This window comes from Artemia franciscana, chromosome 10, assembly GCF_032884065.1.
Source record: "Artemia franciscana chromosome 10, ASM3288406v1, whole genome shotgun sequence".
Classification (NCBI taxonomy): Eukaryota; Metazoa; Arthropoda; class Branchiopoda; order Anostraca; family Artemiidae; genus Artemia; species Artemia franciscana.
Window position 1 is genome coordinate 30,617,478 of NC_088872.1, and position 15,697 is coordinate 30,633,174.

At 34.4% G+C, this 15,697-nt stretch overlaps 1 protein-coding gene across 2 annotated transcripts in view; it reads right to left on the minus strand.

The window, feature by feature from the left end:
* LOC136032058 (uncharacterized) overlaps window positions 1-15,697 on the minus strand; it is a 45,139-nt gene that overhangs the window by 15,154 nt on the left and 14,288 nt on the right. For both annotated transcript variants that reach the window (XM_065712174.1, XM_065712173.1), the window contains exon 2: window positions 7,210-7,466. In XM_065712174.1, the coding sequence (XP_065568246.1) occupies window positions 7,210-7,444 (235 nt within the window). In that variant the 5' untranslated portion in view covers window positions 7,445-7,466. The remainder of the gene's footprint in view (window positions 1-7,209; window positions 7,467-15,697) is intronic.

Sequence of the window (15,697 nt, forward strand, 5' to 3'; positions counted from 1 at the left end):
CGATATAAACTTGTTCAAAACATACGAAAATAGTTCTACTTAGAGAATTTTTTAAGATATTTTCTTAGAGAATATAAACTAGTTAAAAACATAGGAAAATAATCCTTCTTAGAGAATTCCTAAAGCTAGAACTTGTTCAATACATTGAAAACTAGTTCTTCTTAGAGAATTTATACAGATATTGTTTTAGAGAATGATATAAACTTGATCAAAACATTGGAAAATGTTCCTTCTTAGAGAATGTTAACAGATGTTTTCTTAGAGCATGATATAACAAGGTTCAAAAGACAGGAAAATAGTCCATCTTAGAGAATTTTGAAGATGTTTGCTTGGAGAACTAAATAATCTTGTTCAAAACATAGGAATATGGTCCTTCTTAGAGAATTCTTAGATGTTTTCTTAAACGATGATATAAACTTGTTCAAAACATTGGATTATAGTTCCTCCCTTAAGAATCTCTAGAAATGTTTTTTTTTTTTAGTTATATAAACTTTTCTAAACGGAGGAAGATACTTTTTCTTAAAGAATCTTTAGAGATATTTTCTTAGAGAATGATGTAAGGGTGTTCAAAACATGTAAAATTAGTCCTTTTCAGAGAATTATTAGAGTTTTTCCAAGAGAATGACATTAACTTGTTCAAAAAATAGGAAAATAGTCCTTCTTACAGAGACATTAGTGCTGTTTTCTTAGAGAATGATAAAAAGTTATTCAAAACACAGTCATATAGTCAGTCCTTCTTAGAAAATTTTTAGAAGATATTTTAAGAGTATGAAACAAACTAGTTCAAAACACAGGAAAATAGTCCATCTTAGAGAATGTTTTGACATTATTTTCTTAGGAAATGATATAAACTTGTTCGAAACATTGTAAAATAGTTCCTCTTTAAAGAATTTCTGAAGATATTTTCTTAGAGAGTGATACGAACTTGTTCAAAACATAGCAAAATAGTCTTTCTTAAGGAGTTTTTGGATATGTTTCATTAGAGAGGGATGTAAATTTGTTCAAAACGTAAGAAAATAGTCCCTCTTACAGAATTTTTAGGTACGTTTTCTCAAGAACGATATAAACCTGTTCAAAACACAGGAGAATAGTTTTACTTAGAGAATTTTTAAACGTATTTTCTTAGAGAAAACATCTTAGAGAAAACTAGTTAAAAACATAGGAAAATAATCCTTCTTAGAGAATTCCTAGAGCTGTTTTCTAAGAAAATAATATAAACTAGTTCAATACATTGAAAACTATTTCTTCTTAGAGAATTTATTGAGATGTTGTTTTAGATAATGATATAAACTTGATCAAAACATAAAGAAATGTTCCTTCTTAGAGAATGTTAACAGATTTTTTCTTAGAGAATGATATAAAAAGGTTCAAAAGACAGGAAAATAGTCAATCTTAGAGAATTTTAAAGATGTTTTCTTGGCTAATTATATAATCTTGTTCAAAACATAAGGATATGGTCCTTCTTAGAGAATTTTTAGAGATGTTTTCTTTAACGATTATATAAATTTGTCCGAAACATTGGATAATAGTTCCTCCTTAAAGAATCTCTAGGAATGTTTTCTTAAAAAATTATATAAACTTGTTCAAAACGGAAGAAAACACTTTTTCTTAAATAGTCTTTAGAGATATTTTTTTGGAGAATGATGTAAAGTTGTTCAAAACATATGAAAACAGTCCTTTTTAGAGAATTATTAGAGTTTTCCCTAGATAATGAAATTAATTTGTTCAAAAAAATAGGAAAATAGTCCTTCTTGGACAATTTTAAATCTTTTCTAGAGAATGGTATAAACTCCTTCAAACATAGAAAATAGTTTTACTTAGAGAATTTTTAAAGATGTCTTCTTAGAGAATGATATAACCTTGTTCAAAACATAGGAAAAGAGTCCTTCTTAGTAAATTTTTAGAGATGTTTTAGTAGAGAATGACATTAACTTGTTCAAAATATAAGAAAATAGTCCTTCTTAGAGAATGTTTAGAGATGTTTTCCTACAAAATGATATAAACTTGTTCAAAACACAGGAAAATAGTCCTTCTTAAAGAATTTTTAGATATTCTTTACAGAGAATCATATAAACTTTTTCAAAAATAGGAAAATGTTCCTTCCTAGAGAATTTCTAAAATAATTTCTTAGAGAATAATATAACCTTGTTCAAAACACAGGAAAATAGTCCTTCTTAGAGAATTTTTGAGATTTTTCTTAGATAATTATATGTAAATAGCAAACAAGTTTGCCACGACAATTAACCTTCATGACAAAATTAGACAGATTTCCAAATCAAAAACTAGAAAAGTGTATTTTTAATTTTGTATTTCAATTATATTTCATTTTTTGGTATTTATTGACAAAAATTATGAAAAATTACTTCACTTTCTGTGTTAAAGGTGAATTACATCTGCAAAGAACGGTTCGAGTCAAATATTAATGTTTACAGCAGTCATCCCCACACTCCTGATAAAAAATCACCGTAAATGCTTCGCTCGTGCTGGCGACTGTTGCTGCCAGAGGGCTTTGCTCGTACACAAACCGTCCATGATAACTTTGATCTTATTACATTCGCATGGTACAGCGTTAATTTTATTACTGTCTTTGTTCTATTAAAATTGTAGTCCGTATCTAAATAAGTCTAAATCCATCTAATCTAAATGAGTCTATATGAATCATTTAAGCTATAAGAATCTAAAATAACTCATAAACCAAAACCTAGTTTTGCAGAGTAAAAATAAAACAAGAAGAAACACAAGAAAGAAATGAAAAAGTTATAAAGCACGTTCCTAAAATATTTTTTTTTCAAACACTACTGAATGTGTAATTGTGAAGGACAATACAAACAACGGGTAAAAATTGCCTTCTATTTCTTTTGTTAAGGAAGTTGCTAGCGATCAAGCACAGGCTTAATGAAAATCAATCAGGAGAGGAAACAAATTCAGAGAGTGTGAAACCCCAGGTTGTTTTCAGTTCGGATACGGTGTTGCTTAAGTCACAAAGGTAACCTAAGACAATTAAAACTTAGGAGGTCGCGTGAAAGACCATATTGAAGTTCAAATAATTGAGGAACTGGAACAAGAAGTTCACTATTTAAGGGAGGCAATCGAGAGAATAGTTGCAGCAGTCAAATATTCAAGTATTAAAGGCCCGGCATTACGTGGAACGCAAGAATATTTAGATAGACTTGACAGTCGAAACTTCCTGGGAATCTTATGATTTCTGGCCAAATTCGATCCTTTTATGGCAGAAAATTTAAAACAATTCTCAGAAAAAAGTTCAGGAACAAAATTATATCTATCAAAAATAGCATATCGAGAACTTGGTACTCTTATGGGAGACAAAAACAAAAACGTAATTTTAAAAGAAGTAACTGAAGCTAAATACTTTCGTATAGTATTTGGTGTACAAAAGACATTTCACTTGTGGATCAACTGACTTTCTCACTCGGCTATGTGAAAAATAATAGACTACCAATTGAAGGGCTTATTTGTTTTGTACCAAATGTTGGACATAGAGCTGAAAAAATTATTAATACAATTCTGGAACAATTTTAGAAATTTAATTTGGACGTTTCTAAATGAAAAGGTCAATCATGCGACAACGCTTCGAATATGTCTGGCGTGTATGCCGGTGTTCAGGCTCGTATTAAGGAAGTTAGCCCTGCGGCAGAGTATATACTATGTTCAACGAATTCTCTGAATTTAATAGGGCCTTGTGTAGCAGAATCGTGTACAGAGGCTGTTTCATTTTTTGTATTAATGTTGGAGCTTTTCATTTCTTTAGTTCCTCAACACACAGACTATTCAGCACCTCAACACACAGACGAACACGGATTATTCTAAGACAAAAATTGGCATTGCAATTCCTACGTTATTTTACGTCATTTGCTACATCATTACAATTACTAAGTGCTGACGTCATTCAGGTTTCAATTAACAAGACGTCTATCGAAAACGTAGACGGTCTGCTCGCCATGATGCCTGTCAAGTTGTAAATGAAAATAGAGAACGCATTTCGGAAAGCTTAAATGAAATTGGTAATAGAAATGCAGAGAGACCCTCAACCAGAAATGAAGCCAGTGCACTGAAAAAACAGTTTCTTCGACTACTTGGGACTACTTTAATGGCAATTATATTTGATACCCTACTTGAAAAGATTAACAAGGTGAACATATAACTATAGTATGAAACCATACAATAAGGGTACACTATTAAATATTATAACTTTCTTTTTGAGTTTCTTCAAGAAGTGACACAAAATTTCGGAGGGCTAGAAAAAGCAGCGAGGGAAAAATGTAAGCAGGATTATGCAGCAGGCTTCCGAAGCAACAGAAAGATACCTACACATTTTGGCAAATATAGGGGATATAGCAGTTGTGTTACATTTAAATGAACCTTTGCGTAAAAACTTTCATTTTTATCTTAGATTCATTATATGCTGAACTCACAAGAAGGGAAAATATTATACTCAGCTTCCTAATAGGTTTAGATCTTTCAAGGTTATTAAAGGACGGGAAGCGTCAAAAATCATGAGTTATGCAAGCAAACTATTGAGTTTTTATTCCGAAGATCTTAAGACTATAATTGTAGATGAATACTTAAATTTGAAACCATTCTAGCTACAAAATACCGGTGAAGAAAAAAAAAGCATGACTAACTGACATTAGCAAGTTCATTTTGATACAGCTGAAATCTCTCCAAACATTGACATTACCTTAAGAATAGTTTTTTGTATGCCTCCCACAGACTAAACAGGAGAAAGAGCCTTCTCCAACGTTCGTTGAGTGAAGAGCTACTTAAGATCATCAATCAGCCCTGACCGACTGACATTATTTTTCTGGCCTACTATTGATGGAAGACAAACTCAAGAGATCCCGTATGATGAGATCATAGACACATTCGCACGAAAAAAAGCAAGGAGGAAGGCTTTATCAGTTGGCTATGAGGATGAGTAGTCATAATTACAGAATAATTTCAAATGTGTAGATGCAGTACCGTGTTCCTATCCACCAATTGATTAAACTTATTTTCATTACCTTGTTCGTTTTTTTTATTTCCTTTATACCCCTATCTTGAAAATATTTGAGAATCACATCATTATCATAAGCGATGTTATTTTGTGTCAAGATAATGATTGTGATCATAAATATAATTTTCTTAAAGAAAATGGACCCACCGTCCTATGGTATGAGTACAGAGCAGCAAAAACGCTTGGCCGTCAGGGTTTCAAAGAATTAAATCAGGCCCTGTCTATGGCCTTTATTATAGGCAACGCTATAGCATTGCCACTGATACCAAACAAATACATTAAAGTGGTTAGTGCAATGTACGAGAATAATTATGATGCAGTTACGGTAGGAAATGAATTTAGTACCTCTATTCGTTTCAAATCAGGAGTTAAGCAGTTTTGTGTTTTATTCTCACTTATATGGATCATTTTGATAGACTTGGTCTCAAGGGGCACAGGAATGCAATAGGAGAATAAGGATCAAACGGGGAAGAAAAACTTTAATGGACTTATATTATGCTGTTGATTTGAGCATTTAAATTACAGACTGAGTAAAATGAATATCTTTTAGAGGTTTTGCACGCTCATGTTGCAAAAATAAGTCCAGAAATGGATCTTAAGAAGACTGGGCCGTGAAGGCTTGGAATAAATTAAGATGAAAACGTGATGTTGGGTAAGGGGGAGATTGATCAAGAGGACAGCCTCAACTACATTGGAAGCATTATTAGTTTAGATTATTGGTGCTGTGAAAATATTAATATTGAATGACCAATGCTCAGTGTGTTTTTTCACAGTTGATAAAAGTTAGGATAAATGAGAAGATAAAAGTAAGAACAAAAATAGAAATACTAGAAACTACAGTGATGACAGCAGTTAAATAGGGTTCTGAACCATGGGCGCTCAAAAGAAAAGGAGGAAGAATTGCTAGATGTGTTCCAGAGAAATTGTCAATGGATTGTTTTTGGTGCCGGACTGACTGACCATATGTTAAACAGTAAGCTGTACAAAAACTTTGGTTCACTCCCACTATTTAGGGCAATAATGAGAGAAAGGCTGAGTTGGCTAGGGCAAGTTATGCAAATGACAGAGGAAAGATTGCCAAAGTTTGTCCTTTCTGGCCAACAGACTATGGCTAAATAGAACGCAGGTTGTCCACGGTTGGGATAGGAGGATGTCATAAAGAAAGATTTAAGGAAAATGAGAACCTCCTAGGAAGACGTAAGGAGGAAGGCTTTGAATAGATGGGGATGGAGGCAGAGCGTCCGTACCTGTGTTGGCTTGAGGCAGCTTGGTACTTCGGTAAATCGTTAGTAGTAGTAGTATTTTGCTTTTATTAAGAAAGATGATAGTAGTTGTATTCACTTTCACCAGGCGTGAGCATACCAAACCAGAGGTTGTATATTATTAAGAGGGCTAAATCAAACAGCATTTAGAAATCAATACTCCCTTCTAAGGAAAAAGAAATAACACCATTGGAGAGGGCCAATTTGCACTATCAAAAATTTAGAGCATTAGCAGGACCAAAATGACATTGACTGAAGGTTTGATAAATTAGCTGCTAAAAGGAAAATAATTCTTTTCATTAGAGAACTGCAATTTAAAGGAAAGAAAATAAAAAAAGGGTTACATGTATCAAATTTTTGACTTTATATGTCTTGGAAAATGGCTCCTAAAACTTGATCACGATTTTCTTAGCGATAACATGTATATAAAAAAAAAATTAAAACAGTGGCAAACTGTATGGCTGAGTTCTTGAAATAGCGTTATAGTCCAGTAGCCTTCAAAAATATAATTCAATAAGCTACCCTAACTGAGAGGTTTGATGTGCTGCAAACCAATAATTAAGGGTCCACAAGATCATAAAAGCCCAGAGCAAGAAATTCAAATGTAGGGGGGGGGGGGAGAAATCATCAAGCCTTTCTATTTGACCGTGGGATGAACAAAACAACTCAAAGGGTATTTTTTGTCATGATCTTGTATTGCCTCTGGGAGCTTTGTATTTTAAACAAATTTACCATTGCCATTCACCACTCTTGTTCATATATTAAACATCTAATTCTAATATTCTGGCTGGCTGTAAATTCTTTAAAATAGTGTTAGAACGATAATAAAGGCAATATAATCCACTTCCGAATCATTAACTTCTGTTTATGCTTTCAAAACTCTAACCTTCTGGAATGTATACTTTATGCAATAGTTCAGGAGGCAGTTCCTACCTTTGTTAGTGGTACAACTGTAGATGGTGTTTGACCATCCTCCTCTTGGTGGCCATAATTTCCCTTCACTTAGCTTCAGCCCTCTTGTTGCTTGGGCTGATTCGCAATAAAAAGTTAACCCGGTTGCATCTGGAAACTGACTTGTCAGAGTAGTTAGGAGGAGGGAACCGTCATCTTCTAATGGTAATTCAATTGTTCCTCTGGAGTTTGGAGATTTTATACATATGTAATCCATTTTAGTGTTGAAAAAAATCAAGCTGAAATTAAAAGAGTAAAAAAAGATGTATAAAATGTTTCCAAAATAATCAGAGCAAAGCTCAAATCGGAGAAAGACTAATATTTTTTGACGAAAGCTGACAGTTACCCTCTATTTAAAGTTTATGGTGTAATTATTATTTTTTTATGTTCAACAAGGAATTAAAATTATTGACATTTGGCGTAATTTTCAATAAGGATAAGCTAATAATCTTCTGTAGTATTTTTAAAGATTCTCTGATGTTTGAATCTTTCTTCTTTCTTCATATTAACTTTGCTTTCTAAAATGAGTTCAACAATTTGCTTCAATCAATAACCGTGCACAAGACTTATACCTATTCAATAGGTTATTGAAATTAATTTGCCAAATACTGTGCTAAATACGGGGTTAGTTCTGCAGTAACTTAATCTTAACATCAAGTTTATAATTTATTTATTTATAAATACCAAATGCAGTAAGCTTTACATAGCTTGTCACATTAATCATTACAATGTCACATTGTAGTGATCAAAGTCTATACCTATTTAATGGTTATTGAAATTAATTTGCCAAATACTGTGCTGAATACGGGGTTAGTTCTGCAGTAACGTAATCTTAACATCAAGTTTATACTTTAATTATTTATAAATACCAAAAGCGGTAAGCTTTACGAACCTACAAACCTTTTCACATTAATCATTACAACATTAAAGACAAAAATTAAAAAATAACATTAACGACAAACACGTCAGAAAAAACAACTTATGTTTCAAAAGATTTTCTAAGAACAGATCACCACAGAACCTAATGAAACTGGTTCTATTATGTATTACATAAAAAAAACTAGTTTTTCTAACTGAAAGTAAGGAGCGACATTAAAACTTAAAACGAACAGAAACTACTCCGTGTATGAAATGGGCTGTCCCTCCGCAATCCCTTGCCCTTTACGCTAAAGTTTGACTCTTTGCCACAATTCTACTTTTTAAAACAATTAAAAGCTTTAGCGTAAAGGGCGAGGGATTGCGGAGGGGACAACCCATTTCATATACGGAGTAGTTTCTGTTCGTTTTAAGTTTTAATGTCGCTCCTTACTTTCAGTTAGAAAAACTAGTTTTCTTATGTAATTTCTGAACGTTTTTGAATTAATGCATGTTTGATTTTGGCTCTCCACACATAAATTATTGAAACGAAATTTACATTTTAATTCCTTTTTTGGCTAAATGGCTTTCTCTTAGTTCTGATCAGACGATTTTGAGAAATAAGGAATGGAGAAGGAGGCCTAGTTGTCATGCAATTTTTCGGTCACACAAAAAGGCAACTATAAATTTTAATTTTTAACGATTTTTTTTTATTAGTAAAAAATATACGTAACTTAAGAATTAATTTACGTAACAAACTTTTATATTCTTAAATTTTAATTCTGTATATGAGGGGGTTTGTACCCTCGTTAATACCTCGCTCTTTATACTAAATCGTAAGTTTTGTGCCGATTCTTTAAGAATGACCCCTGAATCAGAAAGACCGTAGAATAAATAGTTGAAATTACTAAAAATACTATAGTATCAAGAGTGAGGTATTTATCTCCTCCTAAATACCTCGCTCTTTATGCTAAAGTATTTTTAGAACCCCTCATATGCGTAATAATCTCTGTTCGTTTTAAGTTTCAATGCTACTCCTTGCTTTCAATTGAAAAAGCTTTTCCATGTTTATTTTTTCATTGTTTTTTTTTTATAGTAATTTTAGAAAATCCTGCGCCCTTTTCATTGAATTTCTGTTCCCCCATGACATATTTCTCCAGGGAAAGATCCTCCCACATAACCCCCTCTCCTCAACCCCACCCCCAAACCAAAAAAAAATCCCCTGAAAACGACTGTACACTTCCCAATAACCATTATTATATGTAAACACTGGTCGAAGTCTGTAACTTGCAGCCCCTCCCCCAGGGACTGTGGGGGAGTAAGTCATTCCCAAAGACATAGTTATTATGGTTTTTGACTATGCGGAACAAAATGGCTATCTCAAAATTTTGATCTGTTGACTATGGAGAAAAATGAGCGTGGGAGGGGGCCTAGGTGCCCTCCAATTTTTTTTGGTCACTTAAAAAGGGCACTAGAACTTTTCATTTCCGTTAGAATGAGTCCTCTTGCAACATTCTAGAACCACTTGGTCGATACGATGACCCCTGGGAAAAAAACAAAAAACAAAAAACAATCAAATAAACACGCACCCGTGATTTGTCTTCTAGCAAAAAATACGAAATTCCACATTTTTGTAGAAAGGAGCTTGAAAATTTTGCTATAGGGTTCTCTGACACGCTGAATGCGATGGTGTTTCCCCTATTTTCTAAAAGAAGACAAATTTTCTCAGGCTCGTAACTTTTGATGACAAAGACCGAATTTGATGAAACTTATATATTTAAAATCAGCATGAAAATCAGATTCTTTTGATGTATATTTTAGCATCAAAATTCTATTATTTAGAGTTTCGTTTACCATTGAGCCGGGTCGCTCCTTACTACAGTTCGTTACCACGAACTGTTTGAAAGAAAATAATTCGGTATTCCGGGGCTTCTGACATTATTACTCCTTTGCGGAAGTTAGGCTCAAAATTGGAAAAGGATTATATTTTTTCTCTGGGCCCCTTCCACCTCTTAGTTTGTTTATTTTCCCGTTAGTTTTCACCTGTTTTCGCTTTATAGTTGTGTTATCTCTTAGCAGTTCTTTCGTTAGTTGAGTTATGGTCGTGGTATATATGTTTTATCGCTCGTATAGTTGTGTTATTTTCAAATTATACTCCATAATAGAGAGGCTCCGAACACCCAGCATTGTATATTAAGCTCTGAATTTGACGTTTTATTCCAACGTGACCAGATTCGTCCTTCGCCCTGCGCCCTTTTCATTGAATTTTTCTTCCCCCATTACATTTCTCTAAAGGGAAAGATCCTCCCACATAGCCCCCTCTCCTCAACCCTATCCCCAAAACCAAAAAAAATCCCCCTGAAAACGTCTGTACACTTCCCAATAACCATTATTATATGTAAACACTGGTCGAAGTTTGTAACTTGCAGCCCCTCCCCCAGGGACTGTGGGGGAGTAAGTCATCCCCAAAGAAATAGTTATTATGGTTTTCGACTATGCTGAACAAAATGGCTATCTCAAAATTTTGATCCGTTGACTTTGGGAAAAAAATGAGCGTGGGAGGGGGCCTAGATGCCCTCCAATTTTTTTGGCCACTTAAAAAGGGCACTAGAACTTTTCATTTCCGTTAGAATGAGCCCTCTTGCGACATTCTAGGACCACTTGGTCGATACAATGACCCCTGGGAAAACAAACAAACAAACAAATAAACACGCACCCGTGATTTGTCTTCTGGCAAAAAAATACAAAAATCCACATTTTTGTAGATAGGAGCTTGAAAGTTCTACAGTAGGGCTCTCTGATACGCTGAATCTGATGGTGTCATTTTCGTTAAGATCCTACGACTTTTAGGGGGTGTTTCCTCCTATTTTCCTAAATAAGGCAAATTTTCTCAGGCTCGTAACTTTTGATGGGTAAGACTAAACTTGATGAAACTTATATATTTAAAATCAGCATTAAAATGCGATTATTTTGATATAGCTTTTGATATTAAAATTCATTTTTTAGAGTTTTGGTTACTATTGAGCCGGATCGCTGCTTACTACAGTTCGTTACCACGAACTGTTAGATAGCCACGGTTATACTTTGTATCAAGAGGTTATGATTGCAGCAGTTTTTCCTTTCTTGTTTAGTAACAATAAAGCAGTCAGATCCTCTTGAAGTATTATGAATATCCCAAGAGGAACGCTGCAAGACTACTCGAAAAAAGTTAAAAATTATAAATCTCTCTACAAAGTCTGAATCTGTGCCTTTTTTCCCTCAGTTTAAATACAGGACCAATATTTGCAGATAAACAAGCAGAAGGACTAGAAACTTACTTGAGAACTATACCTGATATACATTTTGAATATAATCCCCTAGAAGCGCGTAGACTTGCATATATTTAAGCCATTATCGTACTAAGGGTATTAAAGTACCTGATAACTAAAATGCAAAGCTAGCAGAGACAGTGGAAGAATTGCAGGGGAGGATTGGTACCTTGGTTGTGTGGCTTATCAAAAACTCTATCAGTAAGAACTCCAAAAGTTACAAGCTTAGGGTGGGTGACTGCTTTCAATTGTAACACTGTAGGAGATAGGAAATTCTGGATATAATTTATGTGTTGCATAAAATAGGGGAAGGCGGGGTTAGTTCGGACACGGGGTAAATCTGGACAAGCGCTTCTCTTCCTACAGCGACGTCGAGTGTATCACGAAAAAAACACTGTAGACCTGCCATCTAAAATCCCACTTGCATGCGTAGTTTTGTTACCCACCTGCAGTTGTTTTGGAAATATTTGAAAAGAACTAAAAAACCAAGGTAAGGTGTTCTGTATCTTCTTTACTTTGAAATTTGATTCAGCCTATATTGATAAATATTAGCTTTCTTAATGCATGACACGTACAACTTAGACTTTGTTAAATTGTTTTGATTTTGGTTTTTGGCGGCATCTGTAAGTTCTGGGGTGCAGGTGAGATTTCAGGCTTTTTCTCTCAGGTGGGGTTGGCCCGGACAACCACAGTGGGCAGCAATTCAGATATTATTTGAACAAATCCCACCAACTTTTTTGCCCCATCCTATCTTTTTTCTTATCATGTACCTCCTATGATTTTTATTTTCACCCTTTTCTAGTTTTTTTTTTTCAGAATGCCTGGAGTATACAAAAGAAAGCGGCAAGATTCTCCTCCTGATTGAGAAAATATTAAGAGATTCACTGAGGCTTATTTCAAGAAAGAAGGCCCGTTGAGAAGAATTACAGAACCTTTGTCATTAAAAATGTACACTACTGGACTACGTCAAGCAATCAAAGTCGTCAAGGGAAGAAGTTTCAGAAAGTGCCAATGAAGAGCCTCAGCCACTCTATATCCACTTTCCGATGAAGGCCAAACGCAACAGGCAAGTTTTTGACATGGGACACGTGAGGAAACTTGCACACTATTTCCAAACCTGTTCCACTATGAACCACGGAATTACGTCAAAAGATTCCAGATGTTTGGCCTATTCTTACGCAAGTGCAAATAACATTTCTGTGCATAAAGTTGAACGGAAAAAAACAGTGTCGAAGGACTGGCTTCTCATATTTCTTAAGTGGAATCCAGACATTTTAATCAGGAAGCTGGAATCCACAAGTCAGGTGAGCGCCTCCAGATTTTACAAACCTGTAGTCCAGACGTTTTTTGATAAGCGGCTTGATGTCTACGAAGGATTTGGAGCCAAATGGACACCCGATTGCATCTGGAATGTGGATGAAACTGGCATACCCACGGTGCTTCCAGCACCTAAAGTCCTAGCGCGCACTGGACAAAAATAGGTTGGTCAGACATTGTCTGCTAAAAGAGGTCAAAATATAACTACTGTTTGTTTCGCTACTGCATTCGGAGCTACTATCCCTCGGGTTTTCATCCATCCGGAGCTCTGTACCTAGAATGATTAATGATGGACCCCCCCCCCTGGTTGCCTGGGACTCGCTCAACCCAGTGGATGGGTTAATGGCAACTTATTCTTGGAAGCTGTGAGACACTTTACGAAGGTCACAAAGCCAGATGCAGAAACTCTGATCCTCCTGCTAATGGATATCATTATCATCATTTAGTGAATCATTAATCTCCAAGATTAGCGCAGTAATAGCTGTTCAGTGGAATGACCCTGCCCGAATCCAAACTGATTTTTAGTAAATAAATTCATTTTATTAAAATACATTACAATTCTAGTTTGAATAATTTTTTTCTAGAACCTAAGATAAGGAGAAGAAATAGCTATAGGGCGATAGTAGCCTACATCTGTCTTATCACCTTTCTTATGAATTGGAATAACTCGTGCAGATTTCCGTACTTCTGGAAAGATCCCTGATGATATAGATGCGCTTAAAATATAAACAATGGGACATGGATTTAGACCAGCCGGTTCTTTAAGAATATTTGTGGAGAGCCCATCTAGAAATTGGGAATTACCACGTTTTAAATTTGTGATTACTTTCTGGAATTCACCGAAAGTAACTGGGGTCATGAACATACTAGAATTTTAAAATGACGGTAAATAATCTTTATATGAACCGAATAAAGATTCATGGGATTCCAGATCAGTAGTAGTACTAAAAGGGGAAAAGTATTTACAAAAATAATCTGCAACAACATCCTTCCCCTTCAATTCAACACCACTTTCATTTATGATCACTTCAGGGTGTGATGTCTTAGTATTGTTTCCAATTTTTTCCTTGATTAATTTTCATGTAGTCGGATTTGAATCCGATTTCTTAAATTAATTTTCATAATAAATTTGTTCACTTCCTCTAAGAATTTGAACCAGCAAATTTCTATAGTTTTTGAATCGCTGTATATTATGAGCTGAGGGATATTTCATTTGTATTTTATAGGGTCGATTTTTTCCTTGATAGATTTTAAAAGCGATAAACTTATCCAAGGTTTTTTGGGTGAGGTTCTTTTTTGGTATGTAGGGCAATGTGAATGGGCAATGAAGGCTCAGTTTTTTGTTCAAAATTCAGTAAAGTACATCCGAGGATGTACTTGGATCATTCTCGTTAGTAAATTCACTCCAATCTAAATCGCTAAAATTAAATTTCAGTTCATTCATATTTACTTGTGAGAAATTTGTCCTTTTCATAAGATTTTCTTTATTGACTATCTTTTGCGCTCTAAAGTTAGACATTCATCTACAAGGATCAGACGTATCTTCCATAACCATAAATATAGCCTCACATGGATAAGGTGCAAAAATGTTATCAATCAGAGAAGAAGATCAATTTTCAATTCGTGTCGGAATAAAACATACTGGGCTCATACCATGTTAAAGATTACATTCTAAAAACTGAAGGAAATGTCGGTCAATCCTTTGCAGGTTTGATGGGAGGCATCCCATTAAGTCAATATTGAAGTCCCCAAGGAAAAAATGGCATTCAAAGATTTGATATCATGCCTAACATATTTTCAAATTTATCTCTAAATTACTCTAAAGTTGACTTTAGAGTATAGAAGAAACCTCCTAGCGTTTTTCAATATAAACATTAGGGCTTCTTTTCTTACAACTTCCGCTTCGATAATTTTTTTCCACGGTTAAAGTCTACCACAGAACATTCAAAATCCAAATTTAAGTCAATTCCATCAGTAATTACTTTTTAAAAGATTTTTTAACTGAATCTTTATCATTAAAAGTGACATTCCAAAGCAATAAATTTTTTTCAGTATCTCTGCTTTCTATTCTCATAGTGTTCCCTTTCAATAAAGACAACTCAGATGTCAAACAAAATTTTCTTCCGCTAGTAGAAATAAATTATTTTTTATCACTTTTGACTCACTTTCAACAGTAGCTATTCTAGATTTTAATTTGGAGACTTCCTTTAGGGAAGTAGCAACAAAATTCTCAAGGTGTGATAATCGGGATTCATGGACTTAACTGATCCAGATAAATAATTAAGAATTTCAGTAATTGACTGAATTGCGTCCAAAATTGTGCTAATATTGTCAGCTAACGACCTTAGTGAAATAATTTCTACTCTTTTTGAATCAAGTGAGCTGGAGTCACTCAACACTGAATTACGCGATGCCGATACAATTGCCATTGTTTCCTTGCCCCGTTTGACCTTCTTTCTTTTTCCAACCATTCTTAACACTAAATACAGCACCAAAATGGGGTTGAAGGGGAACCAAAAATTACAAATTGTCTACCTAAAAATATTTATCTAAGCTTTACTTATAACCATGGCAAACAGCTTTAATCAGTCTCAGTCCAACACTACTGTTAAAAAAAAGCTTCAATTTTTCTTTTTCGGGGGATATCCCCAAAAAGGACTCTGCATTTTACAGCTGAGTTTATGCAAAATTAAAGCTGCAATTTTTGGAAAGGGGTGGCTTTAATATTGCCCCCCCTTGCATCTATTTACTAGCCAAGTGGAATGAAATTGGCTTATGAACGATATTGGATATCCTCTTCTGGCCAAAGGACTTTTCAGCCCATTTTGTTCGTATCTAGCATTCACTCAATGAAGTCACATTTCGCGAGCTCTGGTAAATACTGACGTGTGATTATTGGTACGAGTATTTTGGATGTTCAGATATTAAGATATTTCTTAAGAATACGGTGAAGAAATCAATTAGCAGGTTCTATCCCACTAACGGGTACG